General features: G+C 32.5%; 1 protein-coding gene across 5 annotated transcripts in view; it reads right to left on the reverse strand.

The window, feature by feature from the left end:
- Positions 1 to 25,838, reverse strand: part of LOC143084945 (vascular endothelial growth factor receptor 1-like) — a 64,660-nt gene that overhangs the window by 29,326 nt on the left and 9,496 nt on the right. For 2 of the 5 annotated variants that reach the window (XM_076261031.1, XM_076261030.1), the window contains exons 2-9: positions 22,447 to 22,619; positions 19,072 to 19,252; positions 17,871 to 18,164; positions 14,757 to 14,896; positions 12,713 to 12,739; positions 11,390 to 11,413; positions 7,406 to 7,592; positions 3,152 to 3,314 (exon numbers count right to left, since the gene is read on the reverse strand). In XM_076261031.1, the coding sequence (XP_076117146.1) occupies positions 3,152 to 3,314; positions 7,406 to 7,592; positions 11,390 to 11,413; positions 12,713 to 12,739; positions 14,757 to 14,896; positions 17,871 to 18,164; positions 19,072 to 19,252; positions 22,447 to 22,619 (1,189 nt within the window). The remainder of the gene's footprint in view (positions 1 to 3,151; positions 3,315 to 7,405; positions 7,593 to 11,389; positions 11,414 to 12,712; positions 12,740 to 14,756; positions 14,897 to 17,870; positions 18,165 to 19,071; positions 19,253 to 22,446; positions 22,620 to 25,838) is intronic. The other 3 variants (XM_076261033.1, XM_076261032.1, XM_076261034.1) reach the window with 3 other exon arrangements.

A 25,838-nucleotide genomic window follows, 5' to 3' on the forward strand; every position in this document is an offset into this window, starting at 1 on the left:
GTACCTTTTGCGACGTTTTTCATGCAGAATGTAAATATTTATAGGATTATTGAATAAAGAAATGACTAACAATTACCATAAATTTGTTAATATAGAGTTCACTAAAGCGCAAGGTCAACTTTAAAAAATGCACAAGATGTCCGTAACTTTTTGATCGAAACTAAGCAGACTGTCCGTAACTTTATTTTTAGATGTGGGTAACTTTTGATTTAAAATTTTAAGAATTATAATTTCAACAATTAGAAGACAATTAACATCATATTTGTAACCTTCGCGGCCGTTTATACCACTCATTCACCATGCACCAAATGTGATTTTATTAACGCATCATACTTACACCACAGACGCTTTATGTGGGGTTTGTGGTACTCCATCCTGGTTATGGTTTGAACTTTTATTTACTGATGTGAGTCTTATCGACGTTTTTCGCTTGTCAGACCAAGGCTTTTCCATACTCTTTATTTTTTTTAGTTTAATTATATGTTTGCGGTTTACCTTTACCTCTGTTTCTTTCTATGTGTATTTTGATGAATACTCTTTGACGCGGCTCGGTATTTATACATCCCACCAGTAAGTTATATAGATTTTTTGAATATGTTTCCTAGTATTTTTTTTTTCTCTCTTTATATGTTATCAGGGGTTGTTAGACTATTAAATTAACCTGTTGTCCTACGTAGTTATTTATATTTTTATATACTATGTCGAATTGTTACACTATGTTGACTGCTCTTTTCCTTTTATTGTCACTGACTTTTTCCTATTGTGTCTTTTAGTTTTATTCAGTTTAATGAGATTTAATGCAACTTGCATACAAATGAAATATGCAGCTAGCTGTAAAACTAGGTTTATTCATTTAAACAAAATGTCCTTTTTTTTTTTAGGTTTTCCCATTTACTGTAAATCTTGACCAGGGTGCTGCAATATCACCGTGCGCAACGTCCCAGTGTGTCCAGATTGACACCCCTTTTATTTTACTGTCAATGCTGATGGGATTTGTTTTTGTGGGGATGAGAGAAAAGTGTTTTTGGCTTTTTCAAAAAGACGGAAAAATTTTGTGCACTTAAGGATGTTTGCTCCTCTCTTTTTTTATTTTTTGACAGATTTTCGGAATCCTCTGGTTTTATCCATGTATTGTCATTACAAAAATTTGCCCACTTATATACTATCAATTCATAACAATCTTTTAAAAAGCTTGTTATATTTTAACAGAGTAGCGAACATCCTTAAGTCTCCTATAGTCTATCCACTGCATGCCTGGGCAATTTGGGTTCCCCTCCAAAATCCTGGATTCACGCTATCCTTGTCATTGCTGGCAGAAAATCAGTAAGTGTATACATGCTACATGTATGTGTAAAAAATACTTGTGTAGTCTACTTGTTCAAAAATAAAAACGAACAATGATGTTTCAACAGTTTATCTGCTATGATCGGAAACAACCCTCTGAACTAGGCGATTCGGGTACCCCGACGTTATACAAAATGAGACCCGAGTTTTGCGGATTTATCTTGATTTTTTTCATATTTTTCCCAATTTTGTCTTCCATCGATACAATGAATTATATCATACTAGACATCTGCTTCGTTTTGTGAATATGTATTCGATGCAATCTCTATCCTCAGTTTAAACATTACATCCGCGTATGTCGATTCTTTGAAAGTTACGGACATCTCTATTGGTATGATGAAAAAAGTTACTGACAAGTTGTTTTGAAGTTACGGACAGCCTAAGTGTTTTTTAAAATCGTGCTGTGATCGTTTATTTTGTAGAATTTAATCACCTTTCCAGTTTAGGGGTTTCCCTAAACGATTAATACAACTTTTAAATTCAGTTGTTTAATTGATGCATTCGTGGTATTGTTATTCTATAGAAGAAAAGTACCTAACCGACGCAAGGCGGCTCCATCTTGGGCTGTGGGTAACTTAAGTTACCCACAGCAGTTTAAGCACAGTGAATTGTTATTATTACAAAATAGATGGCCGATGATAAAGTGAATAAGCGAACAATTGAAATTAAATATTTGCTTAATTGTATATCCGTGAATTCTATTTTGTTACTCTGGCCGAAGGTGACACTTGCTTCTAATAAGAACGTCGTATTTTTTACATTTACATGTTTTGTTAATGCATGTTCCTTTGCGTATGCATTTCTTTTGTAAAGTTCATAAATATTTTAAAACAATTGTCCTCCCACATTATGTTTACTTCCGATAACTTCAATTTCAATGAGCATACTGAGATGCAATTAATGAATTACCGGCCTGCAAAATACAGGAAATTAACAGATTAAATAAGCGTGATCTTTTTAAATAGTTAATATATTAAGTTTTTATGTCAAATGCTGTTGAACTTTTTATATTGATTGGAGATATAAGTCATGTTGATCTGTTATATATACATTTGTATCTAATAAGCTTGACCAACTTCTTAATCGTCAGTCAGACCGTACGCGACCGTACGCGTATTTTGAAAAAGTATGCATACGGTCCAGACCGTACGCGTACGGTCCAAATACTCATACGGTCTGGAACATAGATACACAGTGTTATTGTTTTTAAAAATCAGAAAGAAAATCATACTAGACACTATAAGGAGCCTGTATCACTAATCAATCAATCTACCAATAATGTTGACTCTATCTGTAATTTTGAAATATTCCATCTTATCTTGGAAGGGGATCATAATCATTGTCTGTTGGTTGTTAATATTGAAATTGGTCCTCATAACAGCCAAGGCTTACCTTCAGCAAGTTGAGATTATAACAAGAATATGTGTGTGTCCAGTGAACCACAAAATATGGGTCAAAGTTCTATATTTGCATACAAGTATTTTTTTAATAGGTTAAATCATAATGAAATTGTCAACTAAGGTTTAAAGTTGATGTGAAAAAAACTACCGTTAAAAATCTTAACTTTAACCTAATATGCAAAATAATGACTGAACAGACAGACAGACAGACAATAGACAGGAACACACTGTAGTTGTGCATGAAAACAGCTTGTTGTTCGGTGTGAGCCAAGGCTCCGTGTTGAAGGCCGTACTTTAACCTATAATGGTTTACTTTTTAAATTGTTATTTGTATGGAGAGTTGTCTCATTGGCACTCACACCACATCTTCCTATATCTATATACATTATTATATCTATTTAACATACGTAACATCCACATCTCCTTCCAAAGTCTGAAGCTGTCTACCTTCATACCACCATGTAATATTAGGGTCAGGATATCCACTATATTCTGCTCTCAAGGTCACCTGTTGACCTTCAACTCCATACACTTTTAATGAGGCAGGTACTAATGAAATGAAATCTGAAGCTGTGAAAGAAAAAAAGTGTTTAAATAACTTATAAATAATATTGAGATACATATCATTGTAAAATCAGAATTTTTGGTTTTTATCAGTGTGAACATATATAATGTGACTGGGCAAGTATCACAATTATATGATTTTTTTTCTAATTTCAGCTTAATGAAAATTTAACAAGAGGCTCTCAAGAGCCTGAATCGCTCACCTGAATTTTTTTGGTTTAATCTCTCATCAATGATTATTTTGGTTTTTCAATTTATTTAAATGTTCTTTGAATCGTCCTATTATCTTCAAAAGCAAAAAAAAATCATTTTCTCCTATGTTCTATTTTAGCCATAGGAGCTATGTTTCTTGACATACAAGGAAATGAAATATAAAATTTATACTAGATACTCTGAAACTCTGAAACTCATTTAGCCTAAGTTTGGCTGAAATTGATACAGCAGTTTCATAAGAGAAGATTTTTTAAAGTAAGTCAACATGATGAACAAATTGTGAAAAAAGTCTTTAAAGGGCAATAACTCCTAAAGAGGTCAATTGACAATTTTGGTCAAATTGACTTATTTGTAGATCTTACTTTGCTGATCATATTTGCTGTTTACAGTTTATCTTTATCTATAATAATATTCAAGATAATGACCAAAAACTGCAAAATTTCCTTAAAATTACCAATTAAGTGGCAGCAACCCAACAATTGGATGTTTGATTCATCTGAAAATTTCAGGGCTGATAGATATTGACCTAATGAACATTTTTACTCCATGTCAGATTTGCTGTTAATGCTTTCGTTTTTGAGATATAAGCCAAAAACTGCATTTGACCCCTATGTTCTATTTTAAGTAACAGCGGCCATGTTTTTTGACGGATCAAAAATCAAGCACACACTTTGTGCAGGATAATCTAAGGAACAACCATGCTTAGTTTTAACCAAATCCATTCAGTAGTTTCAGAGGAGAAGATTTTTTAAAGTTAGCAAATATGATGAACAAATTGTGAAAAATTGTCATTAAAGGACAATAACCCCTTAAGGGGTCAATTGACAATTTTGGTCATATTAACTTATTTGTAGATCTTACTTTGCTGATCTTTTTTGCTGTTTACAGTTTATCTTTATCTATAATAATATTCAAGATAATGACCAACCAGATGCTCCGCAGGGCGTAGCTTTATACGACCGCAGAGGTTGAACCCTGAACGGTTAGGGCAAGTATGGACAAAACATTCAAGCTGGCTTCAGCTCTAAATTTGGATTGTGATTAAATAGTTGACACAGCATAGGTTTCTGACACAGAATGAATGTGTTCTAATGAACTTAAAATTTTTGTTTCTCTTAGAGCAATTCACTATGCTGTTGAATATTAATCCTCTCAAAAAAATGTTTGAAGAAATTTTCTTTTTTATTTATGAAATTTCAAATGAGAAAAATTGAACCCAATTTTTTTAATCACATCCCCCTTTCCCTTATTCCAAAACTAATCTCAATTAAAATTTCTAATGGAGTTTGCAACAATAACTACTCATTTAAATACATCATAAAATATTAAGATGTAAAAAAACTGCTTGTTATCACTGAATGGTAAAGATTATTTTAATTTATCAGTTGGTAGTAAAAAGTGAATATACATTGTATATTGTATATAACAAAGATTTAAGTTGATTCTGGACAAAGAAAGATAACTCCAATTAAAAAAAAATCTTGCTATTGCACAATATTTTGCAATTAGATATTTCTTGCTTACTATTCTGGACAAAGAAAGATAACTCTAATTAAAAAAAAATTTGATATTTCACAATATTGTGCAATTAGATATTTCTTGCCATTGTGCAATACTGTGCAATTGAAAAGACTTGCTATTGCACAATACTTAATATAATAATTTTAGATCCTGATTTGGACCAACTTGAAAACTGGGCCCATAATAAAAAATCTAAGTACATTTTTGGATTCAGCATATCAAAGAACTTCAAGATTTCAATTTTTGTTAAAATCAGACTAAGTTTAATTTTGGACCCTTTGGACTTTAGTGTAGACCAATTTGAAAACAGGACCAAAAATGAAGAATCTACATACACAGTTAGATTTGGTATATCAAAGAACCCCATTTATTCAATTTTTGATGAAATCAAACAAAGTTTAATTTTGGACCCCGATTTGGACCAACTTGAAAACTGGGCCAATAATCAAGAATCTAAGTACATTTTTAGATTCAGCATATCAAAGAACCTAACTGATTCATTTTTTGTCAAAATCAAACTAAGTTTAATTTTGGACCCTTTGGACCTTAATGTAGACCAATTTGAAAACGGGACCAAAAGTTAAGAATCTACATACACAGTCATGACAGTTAGATTCAGCATATCAAAGAACCCCAATTATTCAATTTTGATGAAATCAAACAAAAGTTTAATTTTGGACCCTTTGGGCCCCTTATTATGTTGGGACCAAAACTCACAAAATCAAACCCAACCTTTCTTTTATGGTCATAAACCTTGTGTTTAAATTTCATAGATTTCTATTTACTTATACTAACGTTATGGTGCGAAAACCAAGAAAAATGCTTATTTGGGTCCCTTTTTGGTCCCTAATTCCTAAACTGTTGGGACCTAAACTCCCAAAATCAATACCAACCTTCCTTTTGTAGTCATTAACATTGTGTTTAAATTTCATTGATTTCTATTTACTTAAACTAATGTTATTGTGCGAAAACCAAGAATAATGCTTATTTGGGCCCTTTTTTGGCCCCTAATTCCTAAACTGTTGAGACCAAAAACTCCCAAAATCAATCCCAACCGTTCTTTTGTGGTCATAAACCTTGTGTCAAAATTTCATAGATTTCTATTAACTTAAACTAAAGTTATAGTGCGAAAACCAAGAAAATGCTTATTTGGGCCCTTTTTGGCCCCTAATTCCTAAAATGTTGGGACCAAAACTCCCAAAATCAATACCAACTTTCCTTTTGTGGTCATAAACCTTGTGTTAAAATTTCATAGATTTCCATTCACTTTTACTAAAGTTAGAGTGCGAAAACTAAAAGTATTCGGACGCCGGACGACGACGACGACGCCGACGCCGACGCCGACGCCAACGTGATAGCAATATACGACGAAAATTTTTTCAAAATTTGCGGTCGTATAAAAACTGCAAAATTTCCTTAAAATTACCAATTAAGTGGCAGCAACCCAACAATTGGATGTTTGATTCATCTGAAAATTCCAGGGCTGATAGATATTGACCTAATGAACATTTTTACTCCATGTCAGATTTGCTCTTAATGCTTTCGTTTTTGAGATATAAGCCAAAAACTGCATTTGACCCCTATGTTCTATTTTAAGTAACGGCGGCCATGTTTTTTGATGGATCAAAAATCAAAGCACACACTTTGTGCAGGATAATCTAAGGAACAACCATGCTAAGTTTTAACCAAATCCATTCAGTAGTTTCAGAGGAGAAGATTTTTTAAAGTTAGCAAATATGATGAACAAATTGTGAAAAATTGTCATTAAAGGACAATAACCCCTTAAGGGGTCAATTGACAATTTTGGTCATATTAACTTATTTGTAGATCTTACTTTGCTGATCTTTTTTGCTGTTTACAGTTTATCTTTATCTATAATAATATTCAAGATAATGACCAAAAACTGCAAAATTTCCTTAAAATTACCAATTAAGTGGCAGCAACCCAACAATGGTTTGTTTGATTCATCTGAAAATTTCAGGGCTGATAGATCTTGACCTAATGAACATTTTTACTCCATGTCAGATTTGCTCTAAATGCTTTCGTTTTTGAGATATAAGCCAAAAACTGCATTTGACCCCTATGTTCTATTTTAAGTAACGGCGGCCATGTTTTTTGACGGATCAAAAATCGAAGCGCACATTTTGTGCAGGATATACTAAGGAACAATCATGTTAAGTTTCATTCAAATCCATTCAGTAGTTTCAGAGGAGAAGATGTTTGAAAAATTGTTAACGACGACGACGACGACGACGACGACGGACGCCAAGTGATGAGAAAAGCTCACATGGCCTTTTAGGCCAGGTGAGCTAAAAATGAGATAAGAGCTAGAATTTATGGGGAAAAAAATTTAAAACACTTACCAATAACATTTATAACAGTGCTAACATTATTAGATTTCCCGTCATGTGTCAGAACTTTACACATGTATACACCTTCATCACTCTTTTTAGCTTTTATCACTGTTAGGTTGCTGTACAGAACATCAAAGTCATAAGTTCCCGAGGATACTTCTCGCAGTGGATCTGTATAATGTACTCGATCTGATCTCTGAAATATGGAATCAAACATTTATAAAACTTGCAAACAGCTCCGTTTCAAGAAATCGTGCAATTCAAACTACTGTGGATTCCTATATCTTCTTAGGTAAAAAAAATCAGATATCATAGAGGATAAATTTTTTTTTTGGCATATCAGACAAACTTTTTGTAAAAAATTGTATTTTGTTGAACATTTAAATTCCGGGGTCAGTGACCTTACCCACAAAGTCCAGTGGTGTCCTTTGAATAATTAATTAATCCAGTTTGAGAGAACAAAACATTTTCTGAGAGTCTGTCTTTATGACAAAATCAACAACATCAATGACAAACATGTTAGCCCTGAATAAGAATGGACTAGCAAGAATTAAATAAATTTATACCAGACTTAAATATGTTGCTATATTCTGGAATGTTTTGGACTGTCTTCTCAGGTTTGTTGTAAATTGTTATACAAATGATTGCCCCTAATAGTACTATAAATTATATGTAATATCAGTCACTCTGGAACTTTTTGGACTCATTTTAATAGTCCTCTCAGATTTGTTGTAAATTAGACCAAGGATTGCATGCCCTTATAAAAATTGTATGTAAATAAAGTATATAAATGTATTTAGTTTAACATTGATTTATAATAAAATGTTATATGTTATATGTTCGTCTGTTATCTGCTCTTTTGTCTGGTCGTTGCCTCTTTGACATATTCCCAATTTTCATTCTTAACTTTATAAAACAACTGTTTTGCTTGGCCTTAACTAGTGTCAACTATAATATTAAGATCATGTAACTGACTTCAAACATCTTAATGGCATGTTATCTGAACAGGAAATCGGTCATTAACAAACCCCCAACTACTAATCATACAGACTAGGCTTCCTCCCCTGATTAATGTGAATATTTCTTATCTTTCTGATCAAATTTTACATCAACATTTGCAGTTTATCATGAATTGAGTTTTTCAAAAGTCGTATTGTATCTGTTGTCTACTCATAGAAATTGGTCAAGTCTTAAGGGAAATGCTAATGGCTAGCTTGATGGACATTTCCAATTAATAAAAGAATATAGAGATTTTTTTCTGATAATTAATCCATACATGTTTAGAACAATTTTGCTAACTTTATTGAAGGACTGGCAAAATCCCAAGATAGCAATGATGTCTAAATATCTTTTTGTAATTTCAATATCATTTGATCATTCTTCATAAACATGATAAAACACACACCTTACAAAAAATACAATTAATTACAATTATATAACAGGTTCATTACATGATAAAAATGAGAAATATGTGTGTTAAGATTATCAAAGATTATCTGTGCTTTCTTTAAATAGTTGTCTACAAAAAACATCTCAGAATAAACAATTTCAGGTTGTTTTTCTTTTCTTCTAACTATTAATCTACAGACTTTATGTCTTTATTTGTGCTTCTTCTAATTTGTGTATGAATGAGTTAACAATCAATTTCATTACCGGTATATCATACATAAAGAATATAATTAATGAACTGAAAGTAATGTAAGTTTATCTATATAAGTCAAATAACTGGATAATTGGTAAAACTAAACAAAAAAGTGAAACAACTAAGTCCTAAATGTTTGACTGATCACCTATCTAAGAAGAATGCCTCGATCTTCTACAAGATGTCATGAACATTAGCTCACAGATGATACCCAGTTATAAGTGATCTGACAGATGGGAAAGGAACTTTTCAGTCCTCATCGTAGACAAGCTTGAGCCTTGAAAACTTCTGTCAACCTGAGGTTGATGATTGATCTTGGATATGATTTTTTTTTATCAATTCTTTAGTTTATTTTTAACTTACATAGATTCAAGGGGATTTCTATCAATGTTATCAATGTAAGTTTGCTTTTGCTGTTGAGTTGCTGTCTCATTGAGGACAAACCCTGCTTTCTGTTTTTACATCGTTTAATGAAGGCATTTAAGTATTGAATATTCAATGTTATTTTATGATCTTTATTTGAGATCATTGATGGATGCAAATATACATCTAACATGTCTAAGTATAGTTTTACAGATAATATTCAATAAAGTTTTTTTCTACTCATATTTCTGTCCAAATCAAATTATAACTATAGACTTAATCTGTATAACTGACTTATGAGAAGAATAATAAAGTAAAATTGATTTATATCTGATGCAGAGCAGCTTTAAAAATTAGTATAAAATAGATGATTGTTGCTACATGTTGTAATGATTGTAGGCAAACAAAGCTGTACATTAGGCAGAGTTAACTTAATATTTCCTATTTCTTTATATTTTAAGAATTTCATAAATGCATGACATATACATAAATACTTTTACTGAAGCTCATTATACTTTTCTGCCATGTGTTTTTTGGTTTTGTTAACAACTATTGCATCATTTGTTTCCTTCACTAGGATTGGTTCATTCTGGTTAAAGTCCAAGTTTCAAGAACTATTTCATCAAAGTCGGCCATTATGAAAAAGAACTATTCAGAAATTTAACTAAGTTTTCTTAGTGAAAAAATCCCAACTCTGATAGTGACAATGGGCCTTCATCGTATCAAACTGCATCGTAATAAGGTTGTGTGTCAAACTAGAGAGTTCTATTTAACTATACAAATTCTGAAAGCTTTATATCAATCATAAAACAGAAATAAGTGAAGTAATTATAAATATGAGATACAAGTTACATCCCTACACTAAGCTACTAGTTTTATGTGATGAAGCATGACTTAAAGATGACATGTTATGAATGTTAAGTGTGAAATGATGATGACGAGGGTAAATTAGGTCTTAATTGATGGTTAAATAATAATATAATGGTGACATTTGTTATTGATGATCAACTCTGCTGAAACTTAACACTGATTAAACTATTAATTGTAAATAAAATGTTCTATTTACTCTTGTTGTTAACCATCATCTGCAACTGTTTCTATCACACAGACAGTACACCAATTCTTTTATCATATATATTTCTCAAATTTGCTTATTTGCTTAGAATTTGAGATAAAATTAACAAAAATTGTACATAGGATACCATGCTCTGTTCATACTCTATTACATTTCCATGTTCAGTGAGTTTTTAATTTTGAGACAAAACAGCAGGTTGACTGGCATAAAAAGAAGTTACAGATTTGTTATACTTTTAGTGTAAAAGTAAAACTTTGTGTAAAAAATACTGTTTATCCTAGCTGTGCATATAAACAAACCTCTAATTTATATCAGGAAATAAATCTATTGTATCTTAAGATGATGGTTAACAAGTTTGGCCACCCAAGTTACTGTAAGATCAGAAGGTACCGATCAGAAATGTTTTGTTGTTTTCATTTAATTGCAAAAAATTGAAACTGAAAATGTTTTGCAAAAAATAGAAAAAAACAAAAAATTTAAATTTTGAAATCATTATTTATATTCAATAATTAATCTAGCATTTTTGTTCATGGTTCAACAATTGCTATAACAAAAGCACACACAAAAATATCTTAATTTACCATTAATGTTATACACTTTTAAAATCAGTTAATAACTACAAACTACCACACACATATTCAGTCATCAAAGAATGATTGATCTAATCTCCATGGTTACCAATAGATTTATAAAACAAAAAATCTTACCTAAATTTTTTTTATTAACCTTTAACTACAAATAATACTCTTTCTTCTAGCAACTTACTATACCTATATTGGATTAGTATCCAAGCAGTAACTAAAAATGGAATAGAAGTTAAAAATGTCATGCCGTTATAACCTGGCAAACTTTAGTCTGACATGCTTGATGTGTTATTAGTGCAATGATAAGAACAACATGCAGTGACTCTTACCCCACTATCCACTGGTCTCTCAAGCTAGAAACAGGGGAGATAATAATATCAATGCAACCATATTCATATGTATAAGGGTATTCTGGGGAAATAACTACTCACAGAATATTTCATATACCTGCTTTACCTTTTACAATTTTCAAAATATAAGCCTGCTTGACTGTTTGAAAACTGTTTCCAATACATTTTTTTTTACACCTGTGACAAGTTTCAAGTCCTGTATATAATGTGAAAGTACATATACTATTGTTCCTAATTTCTATTATTTTTAGTTGCATGGAAATCTGATCATTTCATGGGGTTTTAAACTAAAACAATATAAAAGTTTAATATCTTGTAAAAAAGGTGACAATTTTGTTAATAATATTTTAATACCATGATAAAGTCTGGACATTTTAGTAAATATAAGATTTTTCTCTTTAACTTAACATTATACATGTATCATAGTTGATATATTTGATCAAAAATGGATTTTTTGTAAAGTTTTTGGCAAAATTAAATATGAACAATGTTTTGTCTGAAATCATAAGATTAAATAAAATATTTCACTCAAACCAATATCTTTTTAAAAGTAAAGCTGTTGTTCTCATCTTAATCTTAATGGAAAAAATCTCAAAATGAGACTAATTTACAGTTTTTTTCTGAAATAGAAGAAATTTGAAGATGCATAGTCTTTGTAAATATCTAATTAAAGTTACAGTTTATATCATTGTTTCAGTTGCCCATACTATGTCCCTTGTTAGGTGGCATCTTTAGACAGACATTTTAGTTTAAATTTAATTTTAAGATTTCTTAAATTTGATGAAAAGAACTAATTTTGCAACATTTAAAAGTATTTCCTCAAGCATTTTCCTTTCTGAATAAGAAATCAAGACATTACCTGCCAAAAATAATCTTGATAAATAAACATATCTTTATATTTAACACAATTTTGATGTTTTGTTTGTTATGGGTTGATAAATGGTGTTATTTTGATTTCTGTAACAAACAGTCTAAATAGAAACAGCCTACACAATTAGTTGAACAGACAAATAGTTAAACAAACAAAAGGTCACAAAACAAAAACATTTTGATAGCAAATTATCAACAAAGTTGTAACATGAATTAACAATAATATGTCTTATCCAAAATATCAAAAGAATTATCAAAATAGTTGGAGTTGTCAATAATCTAGGGCACCTAAAGTGAAGAAAAAAACAACAAAGAGAGTTAAAGCAAACTAAACAAACACAATTTCCCTTCTACAATTGATACAAGCAGAAGAGAAAAAATTTGCATATCAACAATAAAATGGTGTTCATCCAATCAAGCAGTTTTACATACCTCTAATTCAATAGAATTACTGGAGTTCTACAAGAAATTTATACATCAGTAAAATGTTTAATGTAGCATGCACCAACACCTTTGGAAAAGGGAGATAACTCATGCTTCAGAATTACATGAAAGGGAGATAACTTAACATATCATTGGTGAAAGGTCAATTTGATCAACTGGAATGAAGGAGAATGATATTAGTTTCATTAAACAGGTGAAACTTTAATTTTGAAATGGAACTAAGCAGGGCATGCTAGTAATAAATTGATCAAACACAAATCAGAGGGAAATATATACTCGTAAGTTCTGTGTCCGACAATCTGACTGACTATCACCAAATCTCTGCAACCTTGCAACAAAACTCAAATTATAATACCTTTATATAAATATAAGCTACTCTTGTTTACCTTGGTATATTTTTTTTCAAATTAACAATTTGTCAAAATTATACTCAAGATATAAAATTGAAAATATTTAAACAAATAGGATAGGGATAAGTAAATATATAATTCCCTATAGGGTTTTTGAAAGAAATTTTCCTATTTGTTAATCATGAAGTTGTTTGGAAGAATTATTTGTCTATAAAACTTTATGAAAACATCAACAGTTATACTTAAAGCTGATTTACCCAAGGTCTGGTACCACTAAAGCTGATTTACCCAAGGTCTGGTACCCCTAAAGCTGTTTTACCCAAGGTCTGGTACCCCTAAAGCTGATTTACTAAAGGTCTAGTACCCTTACAGCTGATTTACCCAGGGTCTGGTACCCCTAAAGCTGATCTACCCAAGGTCTGGAACCCCTAAAGGTGATTTACCCAAGGTCTGGTACCACTAAAGCTGATTTACCCAAGGTCTGGTACCCCTAAAGCTGATTTACCCAAGGTTGGCTATCACTAAAGCTGATTTACCCAAGGTCTGGTACTCCTAAAGCTGATTTACCCAAAGTCGGGTACCCCCACAGCTGATTAACCCAATGTCTGGTACCCCTAAAGCTGATTTACCCAATGTCTGGTACCCTTAAAGATGATTTACCCAAGGTCTGGTACTCCTAAAGCTGATTTACCCAAGGTCTGGTACCCCTAAAGCTGATTAACCCAAGGTCAGGTACCCCTAAAGCTGATTTACCCAAAGTTGGGTACCCCTAAAGCTGATTTACCCAAGGTCAGGTACCCCTAAAGCTGATTTACCCAAGGTCTGGTACCCCTAAAGCTGTTTTACCCAAGGTCTGGTACCCCTAAAGCTGATTTACTAAAGGTCTAGTACCCTTACAGCTGATTTACCCAGGGTCTGGTACCCCTAAAGCTGATCTACCCAAGGTCTGGTACCCCATAAGGTGATTTTCCCAAGGTCTGGTACCCTAAAGGTGATTTACCCAAGGTCTGGTACCACTAAAGCTGATTTACCCAAGGTCTGGTACCCCTAAAGCTGTTTTACCAAGGTCTGGTACCCCTAAAGCTGATTTACTAAAGGTCTAGTACCCTTACAGCTGATTTACCCAGGGTCTGGTACCCCTAAAGCTGATCTACCCAAGGTCTGGTAACCCATAAGGTGATTTTCCCAAGGTCTGGTACCCTAAAGGTGATTTACCCAAGGTCTGGTACCACTAAAGCTGATTTACCCAAGGTCTGGTACCCCTAAAGCTGATTTACCCAAGGTTGGCTATCACTAAAGCTGATTTACCCAAGGTTGGGTACCCCTAAAGCTGATTTACCATAGGTCTGGCACCCTTAATCTAGTTATATTAAGATGTTACAATCTACATGATGTAGATTATGATGACCAAGATCTGTGTTATATATGAACTGGTATTGACTACTATGGATGTAAATAATAGCTTTTACATATGAAATATTAAAATAAAAAGGAGGTCATGGCAATCAAGTCAGATCTTTGAAATGGACTTCATAAAGAACTGTACCCAAGTCACTCAAGCTTAAAATAGGTCAGGGAAGTCTGACACAGAAATTTTGATTTTCAAAGAACCTATAGCTAGAGTTGCCATGACCCCTGTGTTTCACTGGGGAATGCTGCTGAAATTAATTTGATGTCCTTACCTCATTAGATGAATATGACCAGTTCATAAACACTGCAGCTCCTCTGTCAATATATGTCCTGCACTGTATTTCAAATTCTTCGCCTATTTTTACTGTAGTTTTAGATGAGACTAAGGCTGGCTGGGGTGCTGATGTTTGTCCTAAATGTTGTTCATAAAAAAAGCTTAATGTTTGCAGAAAATCCTTAAATATAATACCTAAAGTCTTCACTCTTTAAAAGGTAAGCTTGCGTGTGTGTTTGTTTGTTTGTTTGTTTGTTTGTTTGTTTGTGTAAGGGGTCTATATTATTGTGTTACCGGAGAAGTTTCATGTTTAGTTTGGAAAAGTCTTTTATTTTATTTCAGGTCCTGCGCGCGACACTCGCGGCAGATTGAAGAGACATCACGTGATGCGGGTTTATATTTACTTTATAATAACGAAAACTTAGTATTTTTATTTCTTTTTAGGTGGGGATGTTGAACAGACAACATGTATAGAGACGGAATGCACACAATGTAATTTCCTTTGTCATTGTAGGAAATTGACATTTTGATCACAGTTCACGGGCATGCTTTGGGTTTTATTGATCCGGTGTAACTTTAACACGGATTAGTATTTCAATCTAGGAGCGGACATTTTATTGTAGGAATTTACTGAGATTTACAGACCTAGCAAGCGATTTTTACGGCATTGCCATTTTTTTTCTCTAGGAAAATTCTTAAGAGGTAGCTGCACCACATTGTTTTATGAAGTTTTAGTACATGTATGCCTGCTGACTGCAAATTGTCAGGTCGATCAGACTTGTAATTTCAGAGTATATCTGATAACAAGCATGTGTATTTTTTTTCAGAAGAGATGCAAGAACAATATTAAAATTCAATTCTTCTTGAATGACTGAGAGTTTTTTCCTTCCATATTGTTTTAAATACACTTTTATAAATAAACATTCATACATATTGATTGATTGGTTGATTGGTTGGTTGGTTGGTTGGTTTATAACTTAAACACTTGGGATAGGGTCTCTTGAAACAAGCTGAAAAAAACCCAAATGGGACCATGGACCCTGTATTAAACACATGAGACGGAAACATGCATGCAATGATTGATAAGTTGGTTGATTGATAGAATGATTGGTTGGTTTATTGGCTGATTAATTGGTTGGTTTATTGGCTGATTAATTGGTTGGCTGGTTGGTTGGTTGATCAAATAAACATGTAGGATAGGGTCTCTTGAAACAGGCAAAAAAGAAACAAATAAGATCTTAGGCTCCTTATTAAACACAAGAGACGGAAACATGCATTGACTGGTTAGTTGGTGGTTGGTTGGTTGGTTGGTAAATTGATTGATTAAACACGTTGGATAGGGTCAATTGAAACAAGCGAAAAAGAAACAGATCTTGGACCCTATATTAAACACATGAGACAAAACATGAATGGACTGATTGATTGATTGATTGATAGTTTGATTGATTGGTTGGTTGGTTGGCATTCAAACACACATTTTAAATAGTGGAAAGACCAAAAGTGGAAAGACCTAATAAAGTGACAAAAATGACATTATACCAGAGCTCCAGACAAGAAATCACAAATTGGGGTTTTTATCCCTCCATTTTTTATTTAATTGCGTGAAATAGTTTTTCAATTGCATTATTAATTCCAGTTCACCCCTCAAGGAAATATCAAATTGGATTTTTCACCACCAAGCTCCTTAATGTAATGAGTTTTTTATTAACACGATATTGAATGTGGGTATTCACTCATCAACTAAAATGAAATATACACTCTTGAACTAAAAATAAACACTGTTTTTGTCTAATTTTATTTACATAAATCTGGATTTACTTGTTCCCTTATTAGAACTTTTGGTTTCTGATGCTGACTTCATATAAGTAATTTAAGGCACGCAGACACGCCTGGACTTGCCATTGCACTACCCCGTGCAAACAAGCAAAGCTTCCTGACAACACAAGTTGAGTCTTGTTATCTTCATAATCCTCTAAACGAAACTCAAACATGCTTCTATTCAATATTTTTACGGGAAATTTACTTTCATTTTATTTCATTGCTAAGTGTTATGTTTAATTCTGAGAAGTATGAAAAAAATTATGACGCCATGGCAAACACTAATTAGATAAAGACGGAGAAAATTGAAATGTTTTCATCACCACGTGTACCTTTAAGCAAAGTTTCAACAGGGACCCTTTCAACGTCTTATTTTTAGAATAAAAGGACATTTCCGATTTTCAATATTACATATAGTGATTTACGCGATGACTATGTAATAGATAAGGGTAAATAACGCACACGATATATAGCAACTAAAAGCGTTAAGAACTCGTGGTTTTGAAAAATTATTGGGTTTTCCTTTGCATGAATTGGGTTTTAAAACGCAGCAATGGGCACTTGTATTGGGTTTTCAATTATTTTTATTGTGTGATCACACAAATACACATCTTATCTAGAGCTCTGTTATACAGAACAACAACAAAATAAAGTCATAGCCTTCCACAGTCCGTCAACTATTTTTCAATTATAATTTGATTGAAATTAGCTTCTATGTAGCATTCTGAAATTTACACAATTTTTTTTGGCTTAGTCCTTTATCTAGCTAGCAAAAGAAACACACATTTTCAACCAGTGAGTTGTGGTAGATTAGAAAATTTAATATTTTTTATTCATTGTAAATATTTATCAACTTGAAAGAGCTTGATAGCTCTGAGGGAAAAGGTGATCATTTCATTTCCATTGATATAAGTATTCTTTCCCAAAAATAATTTCACTGCACATATATTTGTTAATCTTGGAAATTCAATTCCAATCAAAAATAGTGTCAAACATTTGTATGTATCAGGCTAAAAAAACAAGCAAATCTGTTCTTTGTATGGCTTTACGGGTCATATGACTTTCATATTGTTTTTTTTTTATACCAGGGTGTCACTGATGAGTCTTATGAGGCTAAATTACACAAACAAAATAACAATTAGGTACCTTTGATTTTTTTAATCCAGCTATTGCTGCTGTCAGTGACCCCCTAGGATAAAGGATCATCAATTAATGTCAACACAGAACAATGTTGATGCCCAATTGTCATTTACAAAATATAATCTAAATATATATCAGGTAAATTATTACTTACTAAGATACCTTAGAACCATAATTAGTGAGTCTTTGTTCCCATCTTTGGATGTTGCTTCACATTCGAATTGTCCATCAAAGAACTGGTTGGGGTAGAGCAGTATAAAACCAAGTCTTGGGTCATAAGACACAGCTGTACTGTCACCAACCTCAACCTCATTATTTCCAGCAGTATTTATCAGTTTGACAGTTGTGGATGGATCTGTTACCCGACAAGGTAGATAAGCTTTTCTATAGTGGTATATAGCCAAAAACAGAAATGGTGTCCAGGTTGGTGCAAATAACCTGTTTGGATCTACAATTTAGAATCAAGATATAATGAGGCAATATGTACAATTGGTATCAGTATAAACCGTTTTTTTTTCTTATATTTATTATGACAACTTGAGTTTACTGGAATCATTGTTTAAAAATAATACAAATGCTGATACAGTAAATGCCAGTATCGATTACTGTAAATTCAGAAATTATTGCATGCATTTATTATTGCAATTTTGTCATTTTAGGCTGGAATGCGATTTTATTTTTTACGATTTTGAGAAAAATCATGTTTAATTTTTAGAAAATATTTCAAAATGCGAGTTTAAATTATTGCGTTTACAACACTGTCGCATTTTTCGTAATAATAAAAACCTCGCAATAATTTCTGAATTTACAGTAGTTGAAATTTGAATGCAGAAGACCATCATATATTTTTCTTAATTAAGGGTTAACTTTAAAACAGCTATATGATTAATTGCAACTGCATTCTAATGTTGTGGATGTATAAATACCCTGCTACGTCTGGCCTCACTTTTGGTTGGATTTCTGCTTTTTAACGATCTGATGATTTACACCTTTTTCCAACTGACTTTTATATTTTGGTCTTATGTTTTGCTGTTACACCACTGTCCCACATTAGGGGAGGGTTTGCTTGTCCCATTTAATTCAAGTTGAAAACTTTAAACTACTTACGACTTTAAGAGTAAAATAAATTTCCTGAGTCACCAAGTACATTAATACTTAAGAAATCTAAAGGCAATTCTCTATACCATCCATTGGTATTGATCAAAGCCTTTTTCACTGAACAACATTTTTATTTGATGGTACCCTATCATTCACATTCTTTATTACAAAATAAGGGAAAAGTTTAAATCAGTTAGGAACATTTTCCGTTTCATTAACTTCACTTCATTAAAATTTATAACTCTGTATATATTTACCACTAATATAGATATAAACTTTTGTCCCAAGATTTTCATTATCTACATAGAAACATTCATATTCTCCTGTGTAGGTAAAATCTGGGTTGAATACATGATAAAAAGCTCCAAAGTTCCTGACAGTTTGGTTTTCACTAAGTTCAACCTTTGTTATATTCAAGGAAACAAAGTTAGGTTCCTCCTACAAAAAAACAAACAAATTTAATTCATAATTACAACAGTAGTTTTTATAGCTGTAATATAAAACAAAGCCTTTATATTTTGTTTAAGAAACTGTGTGTCTAACCCAACTGCACACTTTCAGAATGCTCTGCACTGCTGCTGCATCTTGTGGCCTGTATGTTGCAAGCAAGCATCATTTTTTTTATTGCAAGATGCTAGCTGCATGCTAGGTGATTGCTGTACTTTCTTACTTTTTTAATTTTTGTTTGCAAGATACCTGTGGCAAACTGGTAGATGATTATGAAATTTTTTGTATGTATGCATAAACAAATTGCAAGCAATTCAATGATTACAGGAAGGTATCATAGGGCTTACATAACATATCGACTTGTGGAAATAACTGATAAAATTGAAAATGGAAATCAGGAATATGTCAAAGCAACAACAATCCAACCAAAGAATAGAAAACAGCTGAGGTCATCAATGGGTCACACAGAGAGAAAATCTGAGGCAGGCTTCAGCTGGCCTGTAAACAAAATGTGTACTAGTTCAGTGAAAAAGGACGTCACAAAAGCTTCAGCTGGCCATGGCCTGTAGACAAAATGTGTACTAGTTCAGTGAAAATGGACGTCACACAAGCTTCAGCTGGCCTGTAGACAAAATGTGTACTAGTTCAGTGAAAATGGACGTCACAAAAGCTTCAGCTGGCCTGTAGACAAAATGTGTACTAGTTCAGTGAAAATGGACGTCACAAAAGCTTCAGCTGGCCTGTAGACAAAATGTGTACTAGTTCAGTGAAAATGGACGTCACAAAAGCTTCAGCTGGCCTGTAGACAAAATGTGTACTAGTTCAGTGAAAATGGACGCCACAAAAGCTTCAGCTGGTGTGTAAACAAAATATGTACTAGTTCAGTGAAAATGGACAACACACAAGCTTTAGCTGGTGTGTAAACAAAATGTGTACTAGTTCAGTGAAAATGGACGTCACAAAAGCTTCAGCTGGCCTGTAGACAAAATGTGTACTAGTTCAGTGAAAATGGACATCATACAAGCTTCAGCTGGTGTGTAAACAAAATGTGTACTAGTTCAGTGAAAATGGACGTCACACAAGCTTCAGCTGGTGTGTAAACAAAATGTGTACTAGTTCAGTGAAAATGGACGTAACAAAAAATTAACAACTTGTCACAGCCTACTACAATGAGCCTTTGTTGAAAACCGAATCGCAGAGTCAAAATTTATGTTTTAATATTCCCTTAACGGGACGAATTACTCTCTGTCCAACTTGATTACTTCACTTCTGTTTTTCCAGCTTTGACAAGGGAAAATTATGCATTGGTTTTGATTAATTCACTTTTGTTTTTGAAATGTATTTGTAAATAGTTGCAGTGTTAACATTGTTATTCCAAGAACATGAACATGAAATTGAACTTTATAATTATAATGTTTCTTTGCTCTTCACTGATATAAAAATAAGAAAATGTGGTATGATTGCAGATAAAACCATTATCCATCACTGATGATCAGAAAACAAATAATGTAGATGTTAGCCATTATACACAGGTCATCATATGGCCTTCAACAATGACATTTGATTTGGTTTTTGGTGTTTTAACGCCACTTTTAAAAACAGCATTTAGACTATTTTGTGGCATTAGTTTTTATTGGTGGAGGAAGCCGGAATGCCCGGAGAAAACCACGACCTTCAATAGGAAAACTGACAATTCACAATGAGAAAAACAAATACCACATAGTAAACTGTGAGATGCCCAGACATGTTAAAATGTTAAAAACATTCATACAAAAAAAAAAAAACAGGCTGATTTCTGAACAATACATCCTAAACAAACAGCCTGATTTCTGAACAATACATCCCAAAACAAACAGCCTGATTTCTGACCAGAACAATACATCCCAAAACAAACAGCCTGATTTCTGACCAGAACAATACATCCCAAAACAAACAGCCTGATTTCTGAACAATACATCCCAAAACAAACAGCATGATTTCTGAACAATACATCCCAAAAAAAACAGCCTGATTTCTGAACAATACATCCCAAAACAAACAGCCTGATTTCTGACCAGAACAATACATCCTAAAACAAACAAACCTTTAAGGGAACATTAGAAATATGTAAAATTATAATTGCTGGAATAAAACTTGGTCTATGACTTTAGCTCTATCATAATATTGTTTTTTTCTTCTATTGAAGGTTGTACTTTTAATTGTTTACATCCACTGTCTTTGAACTTAGTAGATAGTTGTCTTGTTTGAATTCATACTGTATCTTGTTATTTTTTATAAAGATAATTATAGTTAAAAGTATGATCAAATAGATAGTTGATTTTAACATAAATCACACTTTTGCAAATTACATAAGGCACTCAATCAATTTTTGTTTCAACTTAATTGTACACTAACTGCTGAAGACATTACAGAAAGTAAAGAGAGTTTATTGCATCTAAAAGCACAGTGGCCATTTGTTGTTACTTTCTTAAACTTACTTTTTTCCTGATAGACTAAGAAGTAGTTCAAACAATAAGTGGGTTAATAGTTCATTATTTTAAAGATAAAACATGTTCTCTTCTCTTCCCGATAAATAATGTATATATAGATATGTTTTCACGGTATCTACTTACTCTACGACTTGTTGCAGGTATTGAAGCATTAGCATAATTAATTTTTTTACCCCTAAAAACTAGCATTTTAATTTTTGATTGCATTATTTGTACATGTATGTCCAAGGTTCAACAATGGCAATGATAAGTGGATGCAAACTTTACAGTATGTGATGTGTAAACTAGTTCTGTGTGGTAAAACTTATCAATTTAATCGGTTTCCAATCAGTTCCTAACTACTTAAAGTCATTTCCTGTGTTAAGTTGACAATCATTTTACACAAGCTTTAACTTTTTGTATTAATTGCTGTTTATGGATTACTTCTTTGGCAAAACTTTTAAGAATTATTGGTCCTCAATGCTCATGATGCTCTTCAACTTCATAATTTTTTTAAAACTTTTTTTAAAAACTTTTTTAGATTTGAGCATCACTGATGAGTCTTTTGTAGACAAAGCGTGCGTTTGGCGCAAACTTAAAAATTCAATCCTGGTATAAATCTATATATGATTAGCTTATTTTCAATCTGAACATCAGATGAAACTACTAAAAATTGTGTTCTTTTTTCATTTAAATGTTTATATGCAAAATACTTACATTTTTCTTATTTCTACGTAATACTCTAAGTCTTGGCGGGTATGCACCATGACATTCTATCGTAAAGCTATGTCCTGTTGGTATGACGTAATCTCCTGATTTGGTCCCATTATAACTGGTGTTGCCATCTGTAGGTCGTACCTTAACATATGGTAAAGGGTTGTCTATTGCAGCTATAAAATAGAGGAACATTAAAAATATTAAATAAGAAGTTTCTGTCAAAGTGTTATATTATCAATGAAATGAGATGCATGCTTCAATGAGATAAGAACTCAACCACATAAGAATATTGAGAGAGTAACATACACTTTTCAACAGGTTTTCACACAATATGTCAAGCACTAAATTGTCCAGATTTATAATAAACAATCAATGATCTCCCATGACCTTTTCTGAGCCTCACAAAAGAAAATGAGCAATACATTTACTTTTTCTGTTATAACTGGTTCACTAAGACAGTTTCCATTAAAAAGGCTGCTTGACAACAACTCATAGCTGAGAGTTGAACAACCAACAATAAAAAGAGTAACTGCAATATAAGACAAAATATACCCCAACATGGTCCACAGATTGATGCAGTGTCAACATTGAACCCTCTACAAGTACTGAAGTAGCAGAGTAACTGCAAAGGGTAACTACCTAACAGTAACAGAGTAACTGACCTGCCTAGAGTAATCAACTATACTACTAGTGACAGACCAACTGTATGTCACGAATCACCAACTACCAGTTACTGTTATGACAGGAGTACTACCTATACCAAGTATACCAGTAGTGAAGTAACTGGAATTTCATGGCTATCATTAACAACAATTTGTATTCAGGGTAACCATACAATTTTGAGAAAGTTTTAAATTCTTTCCAACTTAATTTATTGGTTTCACATACTATAGGCATGCATGTCAGGTGGCTGAAACAATACATTAAGTGCTTGTAGTTAACCAAAAACAGCTCATGGTGTTATTTGACCATAACCCTACAATGGCTAACTTGCTTCCATTCTATCCTCATCTTAAAAACTTATCCCTCTAATATTCTGATCAGGTATAGAAAGATTTATATGCTATTAGCCTCTCAGATAAATCCTTGATGATTCCTTACTTCAAACAAAGTAGTAAAACATATGGTTATTTAGATAGTTAAATTATGATGATCTTGTCAGATTCATTAAAGTGATGATTTACTTCACAGCAGCTGGCACTTCAAGACATTATAATAATAGATAACGGTAGGAAATTAATTGTCCTAACAACCTTTGCTGCCTAATGGATACAATCAAGTGCTGGAATTTTGTCCATTGAATTATTCAATTAAACCAATAATTTGTGTATTTTTGATATGATAAAATTGACTACGCTGGACTGCTTCATTTGATATTAAGGAAAACTTGTATTTTAGCGCGTTGAAATGTTTGTATAAACACAGAAAGTAAGGTACGCCATAACTAACAATGAATCCAGGTAGTATTGCAGATAGATCTATAGATGTCCTTGTTGGGTTGGTGGGTTGTTGTCTCATTGACAGAATACTCTACATCTCTTTTTTACTCAGGCAAAACAATAATAAGTCATGAATTCCGCCAGCTCTGATCAATTATAATTGCTTTATGACCTTTAGGTTTTAATAAGTTGATACTGGTAAAACCGTATATATAGGGAGATGAATAATGGATGCCTGATTAAACTAATTCTTAATAAAAAAAAACACATTCTAAGAGATCTTGTATATATTCATTAGAGGAATAACAGGAACAAACATTTGCTCAATTAATACAAAAACCACTGGACTATAAAAATTTGAAACAAAATATCTAAATCATTGTACATGTTGTATTCAAATACATGTATCTTTTTAACCAAATCTATATAGTTTACATTAGCCAAGTCTTTCTGAAGTATTATATCTATAATACTAAAATTACGAGGTCCAATTTATCAGCCGTCATCACGTAAAAACGATGAATCAAATAATTCAACTTTATATCTAACTAATATAGTACAATGCTGTTGATTAAAAATTACACCACTCCAGACCCCATTGTTTCCCACATAATTAATATTGCCAATAATTAAGAAGTTCCGGGTCGAATCCGATACCGATACCAATAGTATATTCACCTGTTACCTATTACTTTATCTGTACGTTCCAAACGCTGTATTTAGGATTTTGCTATATACACGGGTCGTAATCACAGGGTTGACACTACTAAATTCAATCATTGTCACATTGTTCCCGATTGTAGTATTTTAATCAGTATGACTTTTTAAGATGACAATACGAATAATATAATTCTGGACTTAAAATAAGGCGTATAGGTACAGCATGTACAGTTTTCAATTTGTAAGCCGGAATGACGTAAAACAGCGAATCAAAGAATTCAACTTTAATTATAACTCATTAAGGACAATGCTGTTGATTATAAAATACCCCTTTCCAGGGACTTTTGTTTTCCAAATAAAATTAATAATACCAATAATTGATAAGTTCCAGGTCAACGGATTCAAACAGAAAGATTTTGAAAGCAGAGAAAACTGTGCATCTTATAATCGGCATGACTTTATCAGATGACAATACCAATACTAAAATAAGGCTTACGCATAGTTATATATCTTTAATTCAGCCACAGACCCGCGATATCACGGGTGTGTTCTAGTAATTAATAATATATCAACATGCTGGATAAGAGAACTTTTTTAGAAATACAATAGATATTTGTTACTACTCAAAATTACATTTATTACAATACTGACAGTAATCAAAGAGATAGATTTCAAGTCTATAAATGTGGTTAGACAATTACACATGTTACATGTACATTAAAGAGAAGACAAGTGCAATCACAGTGTTTCTGTCAGACAAGTACAGCCATCAATGTTGTGATTATACCTGTGTGTAGAGGAAGTGTTAAAACCTCTCCATATCTATATTATTGTTTTATGGATATCAAATACTAAAACTGCTTTCTAAATTATTAGATCACATAAGGATTGAAGATCATACACCTTATCGTTATTTGTCCGCCATTACTGGATATCACACAGGTTCCCGTAAAATCTGACGCAACAATGAAAAAGTGATTGTTGTATGCGTCAAAAGTTCAAGCGGCCGGGTCAGCCGGGATTAGCAATAAGGTGTATTGGAGTTGGCGGGGGAGGGGTGTATAAGATGAGCATATCAGTGTAACAGTTTCTATCACTTTATCCCACTTTGTATCACTTTAGATAATTACTTTACATGTATTTATTAGTAACTGTGACTTCTCTTATATCGGTGCTTTGAGTCTTTTGTTTTTATGTAGTTTTTTGTTTTTGTTTGGGTGCTTTAATTTGTACCAATCTATTGATTTAAGTCTTTTCAACTGATTTTTTAAGTCCATGCATTTGTTATGCTGT

This window comes from Mytilus galloprovincialis, chromosome 8 (genome assembly GCF_965363235.1).
Source record: "Mytilus galloprovincialis chromosome 8, xbMytGall1.hap1.1, whole genome shotgun sequence".
In the NCBI taxonomy this organism is placed as follows: domain Eukaryota; kingdom Metazoa; phylum Mollusca; class Bivalvia; order Mytilida; family Mytilidae; genus Mytilus; species Mytilus galloprovincialis.